Genomic DNA, 20,775 nt, shown 5'->3' with positions numbered 1-20,775 from the left:
AGTGTAGGGATTAAAACCACCCAGTTTTGTTTACTTTAAAATAAAATCTCCTTGTTACATTTTCAAATCTGTGTAAGTCCTTATTTTCAGTTCTTTGGATAATATGCTTCCACAGCTGGAAAAACCTGGCCTAGACACTGGGCCACCATTCACAGTTGGTGCTCACATTTTCTTCAAGGGAAGAATAAAGATTTTAAAGGAATTCAAGGAGTGTGCTCTGACCTTCTTACTGACCAGTAGTAGTACTGGGCCTTAGAAGCTGTCACATTATTTATTTATTAATTTTGAAATAAGAAAAAAGTTACCATGAGCTTTGACCTATTTACAGTCATGTGGTTTAAATAGGGTTCAAATCTACATACTTTCCTTAGACTTGTTGAAAATAGCTGTCTGCTCAACATGTTAGTATGTGAAACTACTCATGACAGCATACAACAACATATGTCCCATAGTGAGTAGATACCATGTGCCAGGACTTGGTGTGGCTTCAGTTCTGTCCAAACTTCATTTATTAGCTTACATGAAGAGTGAGATCCTTTGTCACATGTAGCACTGCTGAGGGAAGTGACGTGAATATAATTGTGGGACAAGGAAACAATGCAAATAATTAAAACACAATAAAAGGGAAGAATGGGTCTGCTATAAACCCAGAGCAGGTAAAAATCTAAACATATGATTGTTTGGTGATGGGGATCACAGACATAGAGGAGGGGAGGGAGGGAAAAGGGAAGAGGTAGGAGTGTCTATGTGTGTTTCTTAATTCAGGGCAGATCAAAAGACTAAAGAAAAAGGAAATCTCGACCGAAACAAAACTGGCTTCATATTTTTCTCACCTTAATCTCTTTTCAATCTATTCTTTAGCCTTCAAGTCAAATGTGGCTCTGTGTCAACCCACCCTACTCAAGCATTGGTTGCCTCATTTGTAGCAGAGCAAAGACTATACCACCACTCAGCTCTGAAACAGACCTAATATGTGTTCACCAAGTTCATGACCCTTCTTCTAGCACCACAGGAAGAAAGAAGCACTTGGAGACTCAGAAACTCTCTCGGGCCACTTAAAAGGTCTATATGGCACACATGACTGAATCCTGGCTGATGGGAAAGGTGTAGATACAAGTCCTACTCTCAAGATCGCCTATAAAAACCTCCTTTTCCAATGCTCAGTGGGTGTCTGTCAAGACTCAAGATAGTTCTGGAGATCATTGGTTAAAAATCAGGGGCCTCAATTAATCTGAATCTCTGAATAACTTCCTAGAACATAATGTCCTTTCATTATGGATTTTACTCGTATTTAAAAAATATTCTTTTTATGGACTTTGTATTATAGCACCTGACATTAACCAGTCCATACTCTACCTCAAAAAGCTACTGAAAGGACTAAGTAAGATGCTGTTTGGAGGGACTTTCCCCTCAAGTATACTCAATAAGGGCCTGCCTGTAAAACACTTAGGACGCAATAATCTCATTCCTGCAGAAGAACTTCAAAATAGAGTTTTGAGTTAGGACAAGAGCATGGTGTGAAAGCAGAGACATTTTGAGGTTAAGGGAAAGTAATACAATTATAATTTTTTAAACACTGCCTTTATTTTTCTCCTGAAAATCTAGCAAAATGTTTGTATGACATTCAAATATAGTTTCCTACAGAATGGTACCCTCTACTTAGGAGGAAGCTATTTTTTTTCCCTTTCAGAAATCATGTTATATGATCTGATAAGAAGATAGAATCTTTCCAGTTAGAACCACACTAAAAAACCTAGGACATATGGTTACCATATGCACCACAAGCAGATGTTGGATTTCTTTGTGCTTCATGAAAAGCAGAGATTGTTGGGTTAGAAGGAGTCTACAGAGAGGAGAGAAAGACCTTAGTGTAAATGGAAGAATTTATTTGTAAATTAAGGTGACACTGTACAGAGAATAATATTGATGATTTTTGTTAACTTTGGGGGTTGCTCTGGAAAAAATTCCTGAGGGGGATTCTACCATGGACACAGAATGTTTAAAAGATATAGGGTTGAAGCAATACTCCAGCCCATATCCCTAGGTTGATCTGCTGTTCCTCCTACTGACCCTGGTAAACATCTCTGTTAGATAGTTACATTGTATATTCAACTTCTCTGGACAAGTTTATACTAGTACTTCTGTTTTGGAAGGAAGTTCCATATAGCAGAAGGCAGAAGGTAGGAAAGTCAGGGAAAATCAAGACCTGGAGCTCAGAGTTATCTTCAGACCCTAAGTAGCTAGTGTGAAGTCGAGGCTGACAGATGTATCTGTTTCTTTATGTGTCTACAATGCAGACATGCTTGGAGAGGAGTAGCTGACTCTGTTTCACAGCATGTCAAGGAAGGTTGTGGTTGCCAAGGACAACATCCTTGGGTGTGTATGAGAGCTGAAGTGGAAGGAGCTTCCTGCTTCTAGACTTTTATTTTTATGTTTTTGAGAATGATAATCCATAGGTCAAGATGCCCTTCCCCATATAAAACAAAGGTCTCAAGACAAGATAACAAAACACGATTTGTACATTATTTGCAGCATGCATGTATATGTGAATAAACACACACACACACACACACACACACACACACACACACACACACACACACTTTATAGGACTGCCACTGCCCTGTCTGTCCCTTCCACCTGAGAAAAACAAGCAGTTTGCTTTTCCATTTCACTTTGGCCGTATGACCAAATGAAACAGGAAGACAAATTTACTATTAAGTGCCGCCAATGATTATTAAGAAATTTTGTCTTTGCAATTGTTTTTAAATTTTTCACTAAGGATTGATCTCAGAAAATAAACTTGAGGAATGATATTCACAGATTCAGAGAACCAGAGAGAGAAAGAAAAGAAAAAGTCAGAAGAAGACACCAATGACACACAGGAGGAATTATTTTGGGGCTCATAGTACGGTAACATTTGGTTATAATGATCTATGATGTATTCAAAATCATTAGGAGAACATTAAAGTGGCTAACAAATGGAGATGATTAATGGTAGAGGAATAAGGAAATGGAAGTGCTTGCTACAGAATTTGATTATTAGTATTATGTATGTGTATTAAATTATCATACAGCACCCATAAATAAGTGCAAACAAATGTCACAATAAAATGGAGAGACCTGGGCTGGGGAGATGGCACGGTTGGTAACGTGCCTGCCTTGTAAGCACAAGGACATGAATTTGTATCCCAAGAATATATGTAAAAAAAAGCCTGGGATGGTGCTGTTATGGTGGAAGGGAGAAAGATACATACCGAAACTGACTAGCCTGCCAGCCTAGGCAAACTGATGCTTTTCAGGTTCAGTAAGAAACCCTGCCTCAAAAAATAAAGGTGGAAAGTATTGGAGAAAGACACCTGACATCCACCTCATGTCTCTAAAAGCCCACACACCAAAGTGCACACACTATACCTGCTCACAATACCAAAGAAACACACACGTGGCAGAAAAGAAAATCAAACACCTTTAGGAGACAGCAACACATTTATGCTGTGCACATCTATTATTGAGAGCGAGGACCAGAAAAATCTCTTCCTGAAATGTCTGTGAATTGTTCCCCAGAACCACTGAGTGAGGATAAATTCAAAACTGCCATTTTCAAAAGTAATTTGTACCTTTGCTTATTTTGTATCATAATACTATGACATCACAAAATAAAAACTTTAAGCAATATTCTTTAATTTTTTATGGGTTGCTTACCAACGATGTTTTGGGATGCTCAATAATCATGTGCTACCATAAAAGTAAAAACAATACATAAAATATTTAATGATTGGGTTTGATTAATTTACATAGCAAATGCTACATACATAATTTTCTCTGAGCTTCTCAATTCATGTTACATGCTAAGCGTTCTGAGAAATGCAGTGCCATAGAAACTGCCTAACTTTGTAGTTTCCAAAGGTTCTAATTGACTCCTGAACTCTCTTACTAAGGAACATCTACCAACATCTTCAAGGATGCTATAATCTTTAGGCCTGAGGATGCCTAAGCAAGATCAGTTTCATGTGGACTCTGAATTTAACAAATATATCACTGCCTAAAGAATATAAATATGTATATATATATATATATATACACATATATATGCATACACACATATATATGCATTCATTCATATATATGTGCATATATATGCATAGATATGTATGTATATGTGTGTGCGTGTGTATTTCCTGATGTCTTTGTCTAATCAAAACATGACCTTGTGTGTTGTGTGTCTCCTTATGAAATGTCAAGTTTTTAGCAGAGTTCTACCACATGTACCTATAAAAATATACCACCTCAAAATTAACCCTAGCACCTCCTCAAAGATCCTCTAAGTACAGTCTTGATTTTATTATTCAAACACTAAAATGGTTGAATTCAATATGTACAGTGTTTGAATTTAATAGATACAATGTTTGAGAATCTCAAAGCTCCTTTGGTGGGTATTTCATAGAAACCAGACTGATAGCAGTTGGCAGGTGTTCTGTATTTATCCAGGTTAGCAAAAAGCACAGCCTCTCCTAGGACTGTTTTTAAGAGTTCTTCCAAGCAAAATTTTCACACTAATTAACAAGAAAATGATAAGTCAGATACGATCAGGCTCTAAGGATAGCAAAAAGTATACTTTAAGGAGTCAAGCATTTTTAATAGGAGAGATATGATCTTAATTGGTAGACAGAAACATCATTATGTACTTTATTTTGTGGATAGATAAATCTTAGAATCCTTAGTCCTAGTGTGGTCCTTTGTGCTGGCATTAATACTTGTAATAGCTCCATAGCATGTCAGTAGTGGTGATGTCCTTTCTCAACACTTGCAGGAGGATGATTTTGGGTTGACAATTTGTGAATGGTCAACTCCTTTATATATAATAGTGCAGCATTTTCATGAAGTGTAAACACATCTTATCATTTACCTCAAATCATATCTATGTACAGAGTTGCCCTACTGTATTGCTTAGGAAAAATGGCATGGGGAAAATATGTACATGTTCAGTGCAGAGGCATTTTTCCCAAGTATTTTTGATTCTTTGCTGGTTAAATCTATGGATGTTATATGAGTATTTTTATTTATATTTTACACAAAAGAAAACTGAGGCTCAAGTTAAGATAGTCACCAAGGTCACACAGATACGGTGATTTCAATCACAAATAAATTGCAATTCCAAAAGACTGCAAGATTTTGTCTAAAGGAATTTAAAACCTGCATCACTAAATTGGAAAAGAATCCCAATGTTTCTTATATAAGTTGAGATTCATTTGAACTTAAATTTAGAGTGAAACCATTGTGTTAGACAAAGACATCCTAGCTTTATTGATAATCTTTATATCCTAGTGTAGGATAGATTTTTGTTTCAAATATCATTCCCTAGGTCTTTAGAATATGATCCAAGAGAGTATGTAGCTGAATTAACTACTATATTATAACAACCATAATTATTAAAGAAAATAATAAATGCTAATAAATGTAAAGTTATTATATTGGTTTCCCATTTAACAATTAATGAATATTAAATAAGCATACTTTTGGCATAATAGCATATAATCAAAGTTAAACTATTTTGAATATATGTAACCAAAGATTTTGAAAAGCATATTAGAAAACCCTCACTATGAATTAAATCTAAACAACTAGTCTCACCCATAGCAAGTAGTGTGTACAAATTCACCACTAAAAGGAATTTAGAGTCTGTTTTAAAATGAACTCTAGAACCTCCTAGAGCACACTGTCAGTACAGTATTGAATTTTACCTCACACACCAATGTTTGTGTTCAATAAAGAATCATGTGTGAAGACTACTCTAAAAATATCTCACAGGCAAACAGACGTGCCTAAATGACCAGATATTCTGTATTTAACAGGAATACCACCTCTCTTAGGAGCTGTGGTGCAAAGGTGCATGGCTTGCCTAGTATACAAGTGCTAGGACACAAGATGGGAGTCTCCTTACCATAAAAACCAGGATAGCAAAAGAAGAAAATGTTTATTTTATTTGTGGCCATATAATTATGTGATATACACATGTTCCAAAATGCTGCGAACCATAACTGCTTATAATTATTATGTGCCAACTAAGATAAAAAACTTTAAACATGTCTACTTTATTCTCCTTTAGGGTGTAAGAGCACCTGAGTCTGCAAACAAACAGGGATGTGTCTGGCATGTTACCTTTCACACTTCTCGATCCTAACATGGCACCTTGGTGAAGAGGCTGGGTGCCTCCTATCAAGACCAAACACTGTTTGATGGTCTGGCTAATTCTACTCAACACATTGACTGCCCTAAGCAAATCTTGTGCTGAGAAGCATCAAGTAACCAAGTAAACTTCAGTAGAATGCGGAGGCTTCAAGGGATCAGACTTAGCACCAACAAGACCATTATATGAGGCAGGTCCTCTACTCTGTGGATGAATTCTTGAACTTAGTGATAAATGAGTTGACATCCAGATATGTTTAACTAGGACCCTCCTGGTGTCCTACATGCTGTGCCTCTTGGGTCTCTTTCAAATCCCACAAGCTCTTTAGTAAACCACCCAAATGAATGAGAGTGAAGAATGTAAATAAACATAATAAACTAGTCTCTTCTCTCTCCAGTTAAATCAGGTGTGGAAGATGCAGGCAGGTAAAATTTTGCCTCACTTCAAAACGAATGGCCTAACCTTCCTTTTTAAAAATACACATGTGATACATGGTAATATTCACAGTAAAGACATCATGGGCCCTTTACTCTTCTTCACCGTAGTCTAATTAATGTGAATGGAAATGTTTTATGGTTCTAACTTCAAAGCTTTGTAGTTGTAAAATACTAAGAATCATTTTGTTTTACCCTTTAACTTCCTTTTTGAGAACTTCATATAAGTAAATGATACATGTTGTAATATGCTAAATGATACAATATTTGATTTCACTCTCATCTCAGCCTCTCTTATTTCCTCTATCTCCCATGAACAATAGCTCTTACCAAGAAGCCACTCTCCTGTAATGTCTTTTTGCATTGTTGTTTGTGACTCACTGGGTTTAGCCAGGGCCTACATATATGGTCATGTGTATGATACATTTGACGGTTAATACTGACAGTGTGAGGATCTCCTTAGCGAACGACTCATCCTCAAAGCAGATGTAAACTCATAGTCTAGTACTGCTTCTCATGGAGCTTTCGATGGGGAAGCCTTGCCATTTGAAACGGTCATTGTCTCTATCTTGAATCCCATTCTTAGGCAGTAATTTGCCATGTTGTGTTGAAGACTAACAGAGTTAACTAGCCTGGGCCTTTGGAGAATCCCAGAGACTGAACTACCAACTAAGGAGTACACTCAAGCTGGACATGTGTGGCAGATGGGCTGCTTGGTCTTCCTGGGAGTCCCCCAACAGCTAGAGTCCTTGACTCTGTTGATTGCCTGTGGATCTTGTTCCACTCACTGGGCTGCCTTGTCTGGTCTCAGTGGGAGAGGATGTGCCTAATCCTTCAGTGACTTGATGTCCCCGGGTAGATCGGTACTCATGGGTTGTCTCTCCCTACTCAGAGGAGAAGGGGAGGGGAGGGTTTCCAGAGGGGCTTGGAGAGGGGTGGGCTGGGAGGAGATGGTGTCCAGCATTGGGATGTAAAGTGAATAAAAAAATAAATAAGAAGTATAAATCAAAAAGGAAGGAAGGAAGAAACAAAGAAACAAAGTAAGAAAGAGAAAGAAGGAAAAATAAAATTTGTTTCAGAAATCAGATAGTCATTAAAAACAACTTCTCCTATTAGATACTTTAATAATAGTAACAGTATTGCAGGACAGCATCATGAAAAGAGCTGTGCACTGCATGCTCTCTGTGGCAGATTCTGTTTTTATGTCTTCACTCAGCTCATTCTCTTGAGGAAAAAAATCAGATATTTTTTCACCTGTATTTATAAAGTTAATAGGAAGTATTTCTTCTGATGTATGGTTCTCAATTAAATTCTCTAAGAAACACTTGGAGTTTCATCACCAGAACTGTACAATCATTTCCTTTTCCTTGGTTAAATTAAATAAGCATTGGTGACTGACTGTTCTGTGTGGGCCTTTGTAGCGGGCATCTGAACAATGAGGTCTGAAGCCTACTCTTATGCAGTGTGTATCCAGGTAGGTTAGACGTGCCACGCACGACGTCTAACATTGACAGAGCAACATGGGTTTTTGAAGTTCAATAAGCAAATGCACAGGAAGCAGGGTAGTTTAGCATTGAGGAATGAGGCGGGAAGAAGCCGAGAAAGGTAAATGTGTGTGTTGATAACTGCTGTCATTGAAATGTTTGCGCAGAAAATCTACAATGGAAGGAAGGAGGGAGAGCGAAGGGAGAGGAGGAAGGGGTGGGATAGGGACTGACTGTGGGCTTTACAATGGAGTCAGGGTTTTAACAGAATGCTGAACAACTCAAACACATAGACTTCCGCCTATGACGCACTGGGGAAGTAACAGGAAGTGAATGGTACACCTGGAGGCACAGGAAGCCTGAATATGATGCAAAAGGCCTGGGCTGTCTGCTTGTGAGGAGCATATCTGAATGCTCTATGCCATCATAACCTTGACACCACGATAGTGTCAGGGTCTTAATGAGGAACGAGTTAGCTAGCTATCTGCAAACTGCTCTTTCTCCCTGATGCCTTATTTCAGAGCTCTGTGCACTTTGCTCATGGAATAGTGTTCCTGGGTTGCCCTTCTTCTCCCGTCCTGTTCCTCACCCTTTGCCTCTTGCTCCATCAGGAAGGAAGGCCCCCTCCTGGCTCCCAAAGCTGGGTTTGAGGGACAGAATAGCAGATAGAATTTGGGTTCAGGCAGGCTTGGTTTTCAAATTCTGTTTTTTTGTGTTTTTTTTTTTTTGTGTGTGTGTTTTTCAATGTCCTGGATCTATTACCTGAAAAGTTGAGATAATACTAGTGTTTAAAAACAGCAAAGACATGTTGCTTTATACCCATTCAGCTGGAAAAGGTTAGAAAGAACAAAGCAGCAATTGCTGATGGAAATATGGCTTCTTACAGCCTTTAGAGGCAGAGCTTTTGGCAATGTCTATTAAAACACATACTCCGGAAAGCACTGTTCACATTCCTGGAATCTTTCCCATACAAATAAAAGCACTAGCATATGACAATCTATGGGCAAGAGCAGCCATTGCAACATTGTTTGTATGGCAATAAAATGGAAAGAAAGTGCTTGCTCATCATAGGAGAATCGCTGAATAAATTATAATACAGCTGAACTATGAGCCATGATTTGGGCTTTAAAGTGGATGAATTAGATCTACAGAGAGAGAGAGAGACTGAGAGTGATTTCTATGAAAGTTTGCTGCTCATAACAAAGTGATATTCAAAAATATATGGAGAATATAATACAATGTTTATAAATGAACAAACATTTATTTAATGATAGTTAAAATGTCTCACTTTCCAGATGGGTGGGATGCTAGTATTATAGTATTATATAACACAGGTTCTGCTATCATTATTATTTAATATATGGTGATGCTGAGGTAGAGGGAGACTAAATAACATGCCAGTGATCACACCATTTAGTCAATATACAAATGAAATTTAGACCTGGAAAACTGAAAACCAAGATTAAATGGTTAGGGTTTTTTTTCTTTACATTGAAAATAATTGGAAGGTAATAAATAAATAACAAAAGAAAATTACATTAAAACCATATTTTATAGGTTATGTAGTATACTTTGTTAATATAATATTGTGTATTTGTAATATTCAGAGGTATACAAAAGAATATTCACCAATGCAAATATTAATTATATCAGGGTAAATAGATTGCTTTTTATATTATTTATTGTCTTTGCATTGTTTGAATTTGCTACAATGAACATACATTTAAAAGTAACTACATAAGTTACTGAAAAAACAAAACATTTTTTTATTCATTAGCATTTTCTTGCAGAAACCATCTAATATTTACGAGAGGTAAGGAATGTTTGTGGCCTGTTCAAAATGTAACAGAACCAAGAAGCAATTAAAGTGGAGATTAGGTGAGTACAGTGGGCTTATTTATTAGGAAATAAAGGTACAAGAAGTTAAGGGATCAAAAATCGGAGTGGAATTTCAAATCCATGTTCATGTTTAAATGGTAATTTCAAACAGATATGCATTGTAGAATAGCCTAAGAAATAAAACTTAATAAGTGTATGTGGATGCTGAGAAAAATATCTCAAGTTTATTTATCAGTATTTTACAAATGCTAATTTTTCAGAATTGAAATTGTAGGTTATATTTTTCTCTTTTTTTCCTTATTTATATAGTAGTTATGTCTTGCTTTTAAAAATAAGAAAATATATACAAACAAGGAAGATATTTTAACTGTTTGCCTAGTAAATGACCAAAGGATCAGAAATTTATGATGAAGAACTGATCATATACACCACACACACACACACACACACACACACCTAAAATGCACAAGCCACATGCATGGAGCCACATACAATGGAGAAAACTGTAAATAACTGAATAATTCAATGTTAGGGCTCTGATAGTGTAAATGGTGGGACACCAGATGATAGAATGTCATATGCCTCTGAGGCATATTTAAAGACACAAGAGAATATTCATGGCCCTCCGTTAAATGAAGCAACAGAATAGACTTTAAAAAAAATGTTTGCAATTTAATCCTTGAAGGGGAAATCATTATGTGCTCTTAGTTTTCATCCTTTCCTGTAGGAACAATGTTCTAAAACGAATGCATGCCCTTTCTATAAACAAAGACAAATGCTTCAAGCTCACTTAGGTATCACCTGTGGGGGTCACATTAACATAGTGTCCCTACTTCTCCCTTTGCCTGAGCTCCCTATTGAGAAACAGGGTCACTAACTGTAGGCACAAATAAAGCAGTGGTGGCAGCTAGAGACGTGTTGTTTGCGCTGTTCCTTCCTCTTCACCGGAGGACCAAAGGGCAGCCACCTTCCAGCAATGTTTAGTAAGACTGACAGTCCAAGAGTGGGCATCTGAGAGGCACTGATGTGCATTCAGACCCTCTATACATGCTGACCTGGAGGAGGGTACGGATTTGCTTCTGCTATGATGGGTGGGTATCAGGATGAAGGCCTCAGGAGGGAATGGTGGTTAGTAAGGGCAGGAAAAGGACTAAGAAAGTTCATATTAAGGTGGAGAATAAGGCAATTTCCTAGGTGGCACAATGTTTTATTTCTCTGCAGTGATTTAGGTAAGGAATAGAGAAATAGAGCAATTTAGGTAAGGAATAGAGAAATAGAGCAATTTAGCATGGCTGGCTACTCTACCCGTGATAATGGCACCACCAACGATCACCTTTTACACTCAACTTTCTCAACGTGACCTCACCTTTCTTATTTGGCTCTGTTACCATAGCTGATCTTCCTCCAGCTTTCTTTTTCCTTTTTTTTTCTTTTTTTTTCTTTTTCTCTTTCCCTTTCTTTTTCTTTTTCTCCAGTCATTTTGACCTCCATGAGGTCTGAAACTAGATTAAGGATTTAGAATTCCTTTCTCAGGTGACACCCTACCTCATAAATGCCAAACAGCATTGGCGTGACTTTCATGGAGTTCCAAAGGGACACAGCTCGGGTGTGCACCTGGGTATTAATTGATTTTGATTTTAATATTAATGAGCCTATGATTTGGTCTAGTTGACCTTCAAATTCAAATTAGGTACTGATTAAATAATAAGGCAGGTGAGTCTGGATGTGTTTGCACAGCATATCCCTCAGCCGCTCCCCAGTAAGGTGTCTTGGCAGTGGGTGAGGATGACATGAAAAACATGGCGACAGCTAGAAGAGAGAGTGGTCCTGACCTAACGAGACAACTATACATTTAACAATAACCTAGGCTCTTCAGAAGTTTCAATCAGAGCATTCTTTATTACTGCATTTGACTCCTGTGTTTTATGGACTTGCATCTGATTGCTTGCATGTTTGCTAACTCAAATAGAATTTGTTTTCAAAATGTAAAGTTTAAAATCTGTTAAAGAAAAAAAAAAAGAGCATCCATAACAGTAAAGGGAGAATTTCTCAGCAGATAAGTTCACGTTCAATTGATTTTGCAAATAATCTCAGAGTGCCTATCAAAGGCCACGAATACCTATTTCCCAGGGCCAACTTTATCATTTCATCTCAGTCCTGGCTCTCAAACCTACCCTGTGTGGATGAACGGTTCATTAACATATCCCACCTCCTCATCCCTTAGCCTCTCAGCTCAAGTCCTGCCCACTCAGCAGCCATAAGGACTTACTGGGAGCAGGTGTCTTTCTCAGTGTAGAGACTACAGCCTACTGTGATCTTTAAGCAGACAGTTTTGCCTTGCTACAATAACTACACAGTCCATATTTATTTGGGGTAAGTGGGCAAGAACACCTAGACTTGGTTCCCAGTGGGAAGTATGTCTACAGTAAGAGAATCACTAGTGTAGACTATGCTTAGGTTCTAACACTTCTTGAATTTTTTTCAACTTTCACATAACTGTTTGGTTTAAAAAAAAAAAAAAAAACACAAAACCTTCTGTTCCAAGAATAAAGACAGCCTCATTTTGCTTGCTTGTTTTCAACTCCTATATTCTAGAAGATGCTAATTTCCAGTATAGACTAAAATCTTAACAAATATAAACCCAGCCAACTGACAAGCAACAGTGTAAACCACTGAGCTGGGCACAAACACTATGGGTATCACCCTGGAGCAAGAGTCCTGCTATTCCAGACCAGGAGCAATTCCAAGACCCGTGAAAGATGCTCCTCTGGGAGTGAAGTCTCCAAAAAGTCAAGAGAACAGGGCTCCTTTAGGACCTTTGATCAGCAGAAAATATTCTGCCACTTACAGTGGAGAGTGTCATAAGCATTTCTATAAGTGATCTTGTGACTGTGGAGTTCTGAAATAGCCCTGGTGTCACTAAGGACAGATATTTCTGCATGAACGCTAATAACAGAAAAGATTTGAAATGAATCCTAAACACTTATGACTTCCTTTTAACCTCAACTTGACCTCAATCTTGGATGATTTCAATGGAAAATTCTTTTTCTTAATTCTAAACTGTGCATCTGTCAATCGTGATGACAGCTTGGCAAGCATCAGCGACTGAGTCTGAACGGATAATCCATTTAAAAAAAAAAACCAGTGCCCTTCTATGAATGTTATTTCAGGAGATAAAGGCAAAATCCGCATCCTATGTGTTTTACTGTTAATTTAAACCAGATTACATACTCACATAGATCACAAAACTTGTTTTCTAAATAAAAAAGGTAATGGAAATTAACAATTTAATTCCTACAAAATCTCCTAAATCTTCACATTTAGTCTCATACATTTGTGATACATGACAATTCTTTGATGAAGTTAGCATCATTAAAAGTCTTATTTTAAGAAAAAAATCCTAAAAGTATTCTGAAAAATAATTGATCCTTGCATGAGCAATTAACGGTGTGAGATCCTAAAAGCATCAAGAATATCACAAGCAGCGTGTTTTATGAAGGTGTGATGTCTCCCAGCTAAACAACTCAACAGCAAGAAATCTCAGCTTGAAGCATTCAAATTAGACTGTTCCTCGCTCATACTTCTTACACTCTGTCTTTCAAACTTATGATGCCTTTACAGTTTTATGATAAGCTTTACAGTTTTATGATGACTGAGACATCCTTTTTGTTTTTTCTTGGTTGTTTTTGGTTTTAGTTTTTTGTTTTTGTTTAAAAATAAGTACCATCTTCTATCTCTGTAAAATGACTTAGTTTCTCATTAAGTTTCTCAATAAGAATTACATTTTTAGGTGTGTAAAGTATTTTTGAAATAAGAGATATCTGAACATAGGCCTATATAGGATAAAGGAAAGTTGAAAATTGGCAATAAACAAAAAAGGGGATCATTCAAGATGACAGCAGTATCCTGGACACTGTTGGTCTAGTCAGATCTCCTCTGGGAAGGAGCAGTTATTTTCCCAGGTACCTGCATATGTCATCCATTTCTGGCTTCTACAATTACCCTAATAGAAAGGAACTCTTTTTCTCAAAAAACCACACACATCCCTTCCCAGGATAGCCAGCAACCAGAATCTATGGCAGGATCCTCTTGCATTATGGTTCATCTTCATAATGTGATTTGGAACCAATCTCTTCTGACAGTTCACTGGAACCTCCTCCTCTTCTTCTTCTTCTTCTTCTTCTTCTTCTTCTTCTTCTCTCTCTCTCTCTCTCTCTCTCTCTCTCTCTCTCTCTCTCTCTCTCTCTCTCTCTGAGATAAACAAGTCACTTTCTAATAATCTGTCTTGGTCTCGAAAGTCTGTTCTATATGAAGGCCAGAGAAACAGCAAGGAAACTAACCTGTGCTGTGATATTTTGTGAGGTAGATATTATCTACTGAGCACGTATATGTGTACATGTGTGTGCCTGTGTCTGTGTGTCTGTGTGATATGTATGTGCACAGGTGGATGTCATGGAGCATTCTCCTGTATCATCCTCTGGATTATTTTCTTGAGACATGGTTTCTCAACTAATCTGGAGCTCACCTGGCAGGCAGCAAGTGTAGTGATCTTGCCCTCAATCTCAGTCCTAGGATCGCAGAGGTCTTTATGTATAGGTGTTTATATGTAGGTGTTTATATGTAGGTGTTTATATGTAGGTGTTTATATATAGGTGTTTATATATAGGTGTTTATATATAGGTGTTTATATACAGGCCATTGAGACTTAGGGAGCTTTTGTTTGGTTTTGTTTTTCATTGTTTTCTAGTTTTTTGAGACAGTTTCCTCTAGCCCTAGACTGGCCTCAAATTTGCAGTATAGATGATGCTGACCTTGACCTCTTAATCTTCTTGCCTCAGACTCCTGAGTGCTATGGTTACAGGCATGAGCCACTGCCACTGGCTTAGATGCTTGGCATCTGACCTCAGCTTCTCATGCTTCCACAGAAAGTGCTTTGATCCACTGTTTCATGCTCCCAGCCCGAAGATAGACATTACTCTTGCCCTCATTACAGAAGGGAAAACCGAAGTACCAAGAAGTTCACCATGTATTTCCTTGCTAATCATTTGTTCACTTCTTTAATTATCTGTCAAAAGTTAGCTATGTAACTGGGAGCAGAACTAGGATTAAGCCCCAAGCATATAACCCAATTATTTATACTCCTTATCAACTGCCCTCAACTACATGTATTAAAACAAAGACTCACCAGGAAATAGGACGTGGAATTATATATGCCATTGAGTACTAAAATTCCAAGACTATTTTGATTTCCTCGACAGATTAAAAGACCAGTTAGTCTTCATGGCAGTGTATGCCTGCTTTTGTATCAGATCAGATTGAAGAATTAGATTCGAAGTACATATGTAAGTTCTAAGTAGATGATATGCTGTACAAGATACCCACTTGGTCAAACATAATTGGTCTAGTCTGGCAGGTATCAAATATTATTTCTAATGGGAAGAGTTACCCATCAATCAGGAGGGAGAAGAGAAAATGACCCATCTTATTTCCCTTTAATATTTTTGAAAGCATTTACATCCCTGTTTTGTGGCACTTATCTCTATACTGGTTAAATTTTCTCCTAATTATTATTAGTTTCTTCTTAGTGATAGTCCAGAGAAATGTGGCCTTGCCTCAGGTTGATTTGTGTGGATGCCTTTCAAACATTTCTCCCTTAAGCCATGGGCCTCTGGTAGGTGGTCCTCAACGCCATGCTTTCAAACTTATGCCTAGGAATAGTTAGTTACAAACAGCAGAATCGGCAAATTCTTGAGTTCCAGATAAACATTTTTTTTTCTCTAACCACACTTTCTCTGTGCCTGCTCTTATTTTTACGAACATTATTTTTAGAGGAACAAATGTAAATGTATATATAAATTCTGAAGAGGCTCGATATGGCATGGAGCAGAGTGGGTGGGATCCTTGTGTTCAAAATAGAGGCTTTCACTGCATCAGTTTCTCGCATAAACGAACCCTGCATGGTTTACTTTTAAGGACCTGTGAAGTTTAGATGTGGACTCATACCTTCATCTTTGTGGACTTCAGCTTTGTCTTCGGAAGCTGGGCTGGGCACAGGGGTGGTGTTGACACCATCTATAAAACAGAAAGAATGCCTCAGGCTTAGTACTTCAGGCTGTGGCTTTTCCTTCCCTACAGCTCCCTCACCACTGGCCTATGAAGGTGTCAGTGTCCTTCACACGCTGAATGGTCTTACAGGAGCAGAGGGTTGTAATGCATTTTTAAAATATATATAAGTAATGAAGCATACATCTTCACATAAGACAGAGGCTAATGAACTACAAAATGTATTCTGGGTAAGGCTTGTTTGTTGGCTGTAGTTTGCCAACATGCCCAGTAGTATTTTGCTTCCTTCACAATTCTCAGAGAATGGAATACAGTTTCTGATTTGCGGTATGTAGTAACATGTACCCATGCAGGTTTCTACAAAATGCTTTGATGTGTGTGATTTTTATAGTTTGCTTTTGCTCAGCTCAGCATGCGTATAGGCTGCCAATTCATTCGGCTGGCCAGCTGACCAGTGGCTCTGTGGCTGTCAGCAGTGTAGTCCAGGAGATGGGGACCACTCAGAACAAGGCCCCCAGAGATATGCAGGGATATCATGTCACCCGGTTATAGAATGGAGACCAAGGACAGGGAGGACCCTGTCCACCTCATAGTACCAATTAAGGCCATTCAGACCTGATCTCTCTTACTGGTCTCACCAAAACCATGGGGATTTGATTCATGTTTGATCTCCACAGTGTTAGGTAATTAGCTACTAGCAGTAAAACTGTAAAATTAGGATGCAGGAACATATTAAAGTCATCGGACAATTGGTAAGACAATATACACATTTTCTTACAGTTATTCAGTCACAGACTTAAAGATAAAATCCTCAATTCAAGGACATTTTCTTACTTTCTAGCATATCATTTGTCCATTTCATATGGTTGTTACTTTCAGGTTGCATCTCTATTGGAACACAGAATAACATCTCTGGAAGGTAGATAAAGGGGTGAGGTGGACCACTTGCTTTCATTAGACATCAACTGGCTTTGACTTAAACAAAAGGCACCAACCGTTAACCTTCCCTTAAGTCACAGCACATTCCCGTTTTCATCTCCCTTTACAGCAAAACTGCCTGAAGAAAGTTATTGTCGCTACCTTCTGTGCCTTCACTTCTGAAGTCCTGCATAAGTCATGCATGCTTTTCCAGTAGTCTTCCTGACTCTCCCCTCTAAGATGCTGGCCTCCTTCCTTTGTTCAAGACAGCCCCAACAGGTCTTGAATTTGCCATTTTCCTGCCTCAGCCTCCCTCTCAGATAGCATCCTTCCATGGAGCATCGCGTTCAAGTTCCTTTCTTCCTGTCCATCTGACTTGACTTCTCAGTAATATTTCCCAGCCCCGTTCCTTTTCTTTTCAGGACATATTATTGTAGTGGCTGCCTCTGCCTTTTTCGACAGGAATGTAGATGTATCCCAGCTTCTTGCCTTTGACAATTTCATAGTCTTCTCACTGACTCTCCTTTTAGTCACAGGCTGTAAACCTCCCTTATATCACAGTGTCCCCTAAACCTGGTCTGAAGTGTTCACCTCTCCCTAATATGAATGTGTTTATCTAATGTGACATCCCTTATGGCTGTCTGCACACATTTTCAAATTTATTGATGCAAAAACTAAACGATTAACTTTTTCAACAAAATGTCTTCCATAGAGCAGTTAAGTGGTACTGTTGTCCTCCGAGACACTGAAGCTAGACTCCTCTGACCTACATGGGATTCCTCTTTCCCCCATGTGCCCTGCCCAGCCTTTCAGCTTGCGTACCCTGTTGGTTCTTATTTCTAGAATGTGCCATATTTCAGTATTTTGGTCTTTATTTCCAGAATCCTTTGTCATGGCACCTGTAGACACCATCTAACTCTACCTTTTTGATCCATTTTTACTCCCGGGCAAAATGAGTTCATTAATACATAGATCATTTATTCCAATGGATAAAATGTTCCAATAAATTCTCTCTGTAGTAAAGTCAAACCACATGCTGGAGATAGAATCTGGGCCTATGATTTCTTACCAGATCTCACACTTGACTGAGCCCACTCTGCTCCAGTCACACCCCTCTCCCCATCCCCATCCATCTTGAAGTTAATTTATTCTCAGTTCCCTCTGTCTAGAATGGGTTTTCACCATATCAGCATTCGAAGCCCATCTCAAGCAACACTTCCCCAGCGAGTGCTCCTTAGAGTTGCCTTCTGAGGGTTGCCTCAAGTTCACCTCTTTACTCTGCAATCTTCTTGAACTCTCTGATAATTGTATCCCTTTTACTTGTTTATTCTTGGTATTCCCCCACCAGACTATAAGCTTCAAGGAACTATGGATGTTGTTTTTAAAATTAAATGTAACATTTGCAGTGCACACTCAGTGCTGGGGAAGCAGGCAACCTTAGATATGTATTTATTATTGATTTCTTGATAAATACTATATGCAATTGCATTTGATTTGATGGTGACAGCTGCCAGAACCTGTAAATAAATTATACTATTTTGAGACTGCATTTTTCCATTACGTGGAAGAGACCTGCAGAGTTATGCAATCAACATTGGCACTGGGAAATATGTTGAATGAAAGCAAGATATTTTGGAAACTAACAGCAGGTCACAGGGCTTTAACAACCAAAACCAGGTCTTCAGTTGCTCTGTTGCCTAATCAGAGGAGGCCATGAAAGGGCAAAATGCACAGATCAGCATTGTCCACAATTCTAAATGGACCCCACTGATAGTCTCCATCAGTCAGCATGCTGTCTTAGATGAGCAAGAGGAACCACTGAGGAAGACACTTAAGATGCTACAATATACGCCTAGGAGAGAGTCATATTGAGTGGTAATGCTCTTATATTCAATAGATAGAGAAGGCTCATACTCTTCCACTCTGACATCTCAGATGGTGGTCACAAACCCAAAAAGAAACTACCAGGACCTAACTGATATAGGAGGAAAGGATGAATGAATAAAACATAGGTATTGGTGTGTGTGTTCGTGTGTATGCATGTGTGTATGTGTGTGCATGTAAGTCTGTATGTGTGTGCACATGTGTGTATGTGTGCATGTATATGTGGATGTGTGCATGTATATGTGTATGTATGCATGTGTTGTGTATGTACATATGCATACATGTGTGTTCATGCATGCATGTATACATGTGCATGTGTATTCATGTGTATGTGTGTGAACATGTATGTGTGTGTGCATGTACGTACATGTATGTGTGCATGTGGGGTATGTGTGTGTGTGTGTGCAGTAATAGAAGAAAATCAATGTTAATAAAGACAGCTTGGAACAGCACACTGAATGAATAAAATCCATAAAACTTCAACAGTCAGACCAGGTCCTCAGCAGCCAGCAGCTGACTGACAAACACATGTGATCCCGAAACAGTGACAGCTTTTCATGCCAGTCCCACCTTCAACACAGTGCAATAGTGTGTGGGTAGTGGGTAGGAGCTCAGACAAGAACAGTTTACAGTACCAAAAATTCATTCTGTTCAGAGGAAAGGAACAGCTGACCCAGAAATAGGTACACAAGGTTCTTCCTGGCCTGCTTCAAGGCATCCTCTGATTAGCCTCCTTCAACCCCATCTTCTCAGTTAATAATAAAAGCTCTCTTTCCTCAAAGCAGTCCCAAGAGTTTGTAGAAGTTTTCAGTAGAAAACATATCACATTAACCTGGTTTAATTTTGAGATTTCAGCATGTGGACTAGGATGTAGTAGGCACAGGAGTCAGAGCTCACTCTAAAAACATGCTCCACCCCATGGGCCTCAATAGAATAAGGAAAATGACTTGGAGATTGAAGGGAAGGGGATATTTTTATTTTGGCAGTAAGGCTGGAAACCAAATGATTGTGGCTGTTATTCCCTTAACAACATTCCCAAGGACAGAAATGGGGCCGGGGATGGGGAAAAATGATTTTAATCTCTTTTGAACCATAATGGCTATTATTTTAAATGCTAAATTTATAATCTACAGTGTAGAATCTATAACACGATATAATCAATATGCACAGTGACTTCTCTTAATAGGGGTGATGTCAGGAAGGTTTTTTATATTATAGCTATCGGGAGTGAGGCCCTGCCCTGGTTGTCTGGCACCATCTACAACATGCAAAGATAGCCAGACACATGGCTCTTCAAAATTAAATTCAAGAGAGTTAAAAGCACCCCATTTAGTACGGAGAGAGAGCCTTTTCTTCATTTTCTTCACGTAGTTCTAATTTCATTTTTTTCTTCCTCTAACTCTGTCCGCTCATTCTGACCCTATCTAAGTCACCCGAGCTCTGATGCTGTGTTTCCTTCCCATCTTGGCCCACAGTTCCTAGTGCAGGCCTAGGCAATCTGTTATTACGAGAAGGAAATGGAATCGGTAATAAGAGTACAGTTTTTGTACCGGGAGCACAGTCAACTTAGGAGTGACTGGAACTGGAGAGGAAGGAACACTGGGTTAGTCAGGTTTGGAAAGACATAAGCGTTTTTAAGCAATAACAGTGAGGAAAGTTGTTGTTCACCTCTGTGGATGAGACCAAGGAGATTCCTCAAAAGAAACCTGAGCCCACCTGCTTCTTGGCTCTGCCCTTCCATTTCTTCCGCAGTTTGCTTCTCCTCTGGACCACTTTCATCTTTCAAGAAAACCACAGGGGGAGAGAAAAAAAATCAAGTCAATGTATGAAATATCTCTTTATGGCTAATACGCGACACTGAAATTAATTGCAAGCAATGTACCATGACTCCCCAAAAGCACAGCGGAGAGATGAATCAGAGGCATGAAATAGAAGAGGCCCCCCACATAAAGAGGTGCATTTGTAC

General features: G+C 38.6%; 1 protein-coding gene across 12 annotated transcripts in view; it reads right to left on the bottom strand.

Moving 5' to 3' along the window:
• Nucleotides 1-20,775, bottom strand: part of Macrod2 (mono-ADP ribosylhydrolase 2) — a 1,997,664-nt gene that overhangs the window by 115,858 nt on the left and 1,861,031 nt on the right. For 8 of the 12 annotated variants that reach the window (XM_006500246.3, XM_006500249.3, XM_017319283.2 and 5 more), the window contains 2 exons: nt 20,478-20,588; nt 15,948-16,016 (listed from right to left, as the gene is read on the bottom strand). In XM_006500246.3, coding sequence (XP_006500309.1) covers nt 15,948-16,016; nt 20,478-20,588 — 180 coding nt within the window. The remainder of the gene's footprint in view (nt 1-15,947; nt 16,017-20,477; nt 20,589-20,775) is intronic. The other 4 variants (XM_006500247.3, XM_006500248.3, XM_006500251.3 and 1 more) reach the window with 1 other exon arrangement.

This window comes from Mus musculus, chromosome 2 (genome assembly GCF_000001635.26).
Source record: "Mus musculus strain C57BL/6J chromosome 2, GRCm38.p6 C57BL/6J".
In the NCBI taxonomy this organism is placed as follows: Eukaryota; Metazoa; Chordata; class Mammalia; order Rodentia; family Muridae; genus Mus; species Mus musculus.
This window is presented reverse-complemented; position numbering and strand designations above follow the sequence as displayed.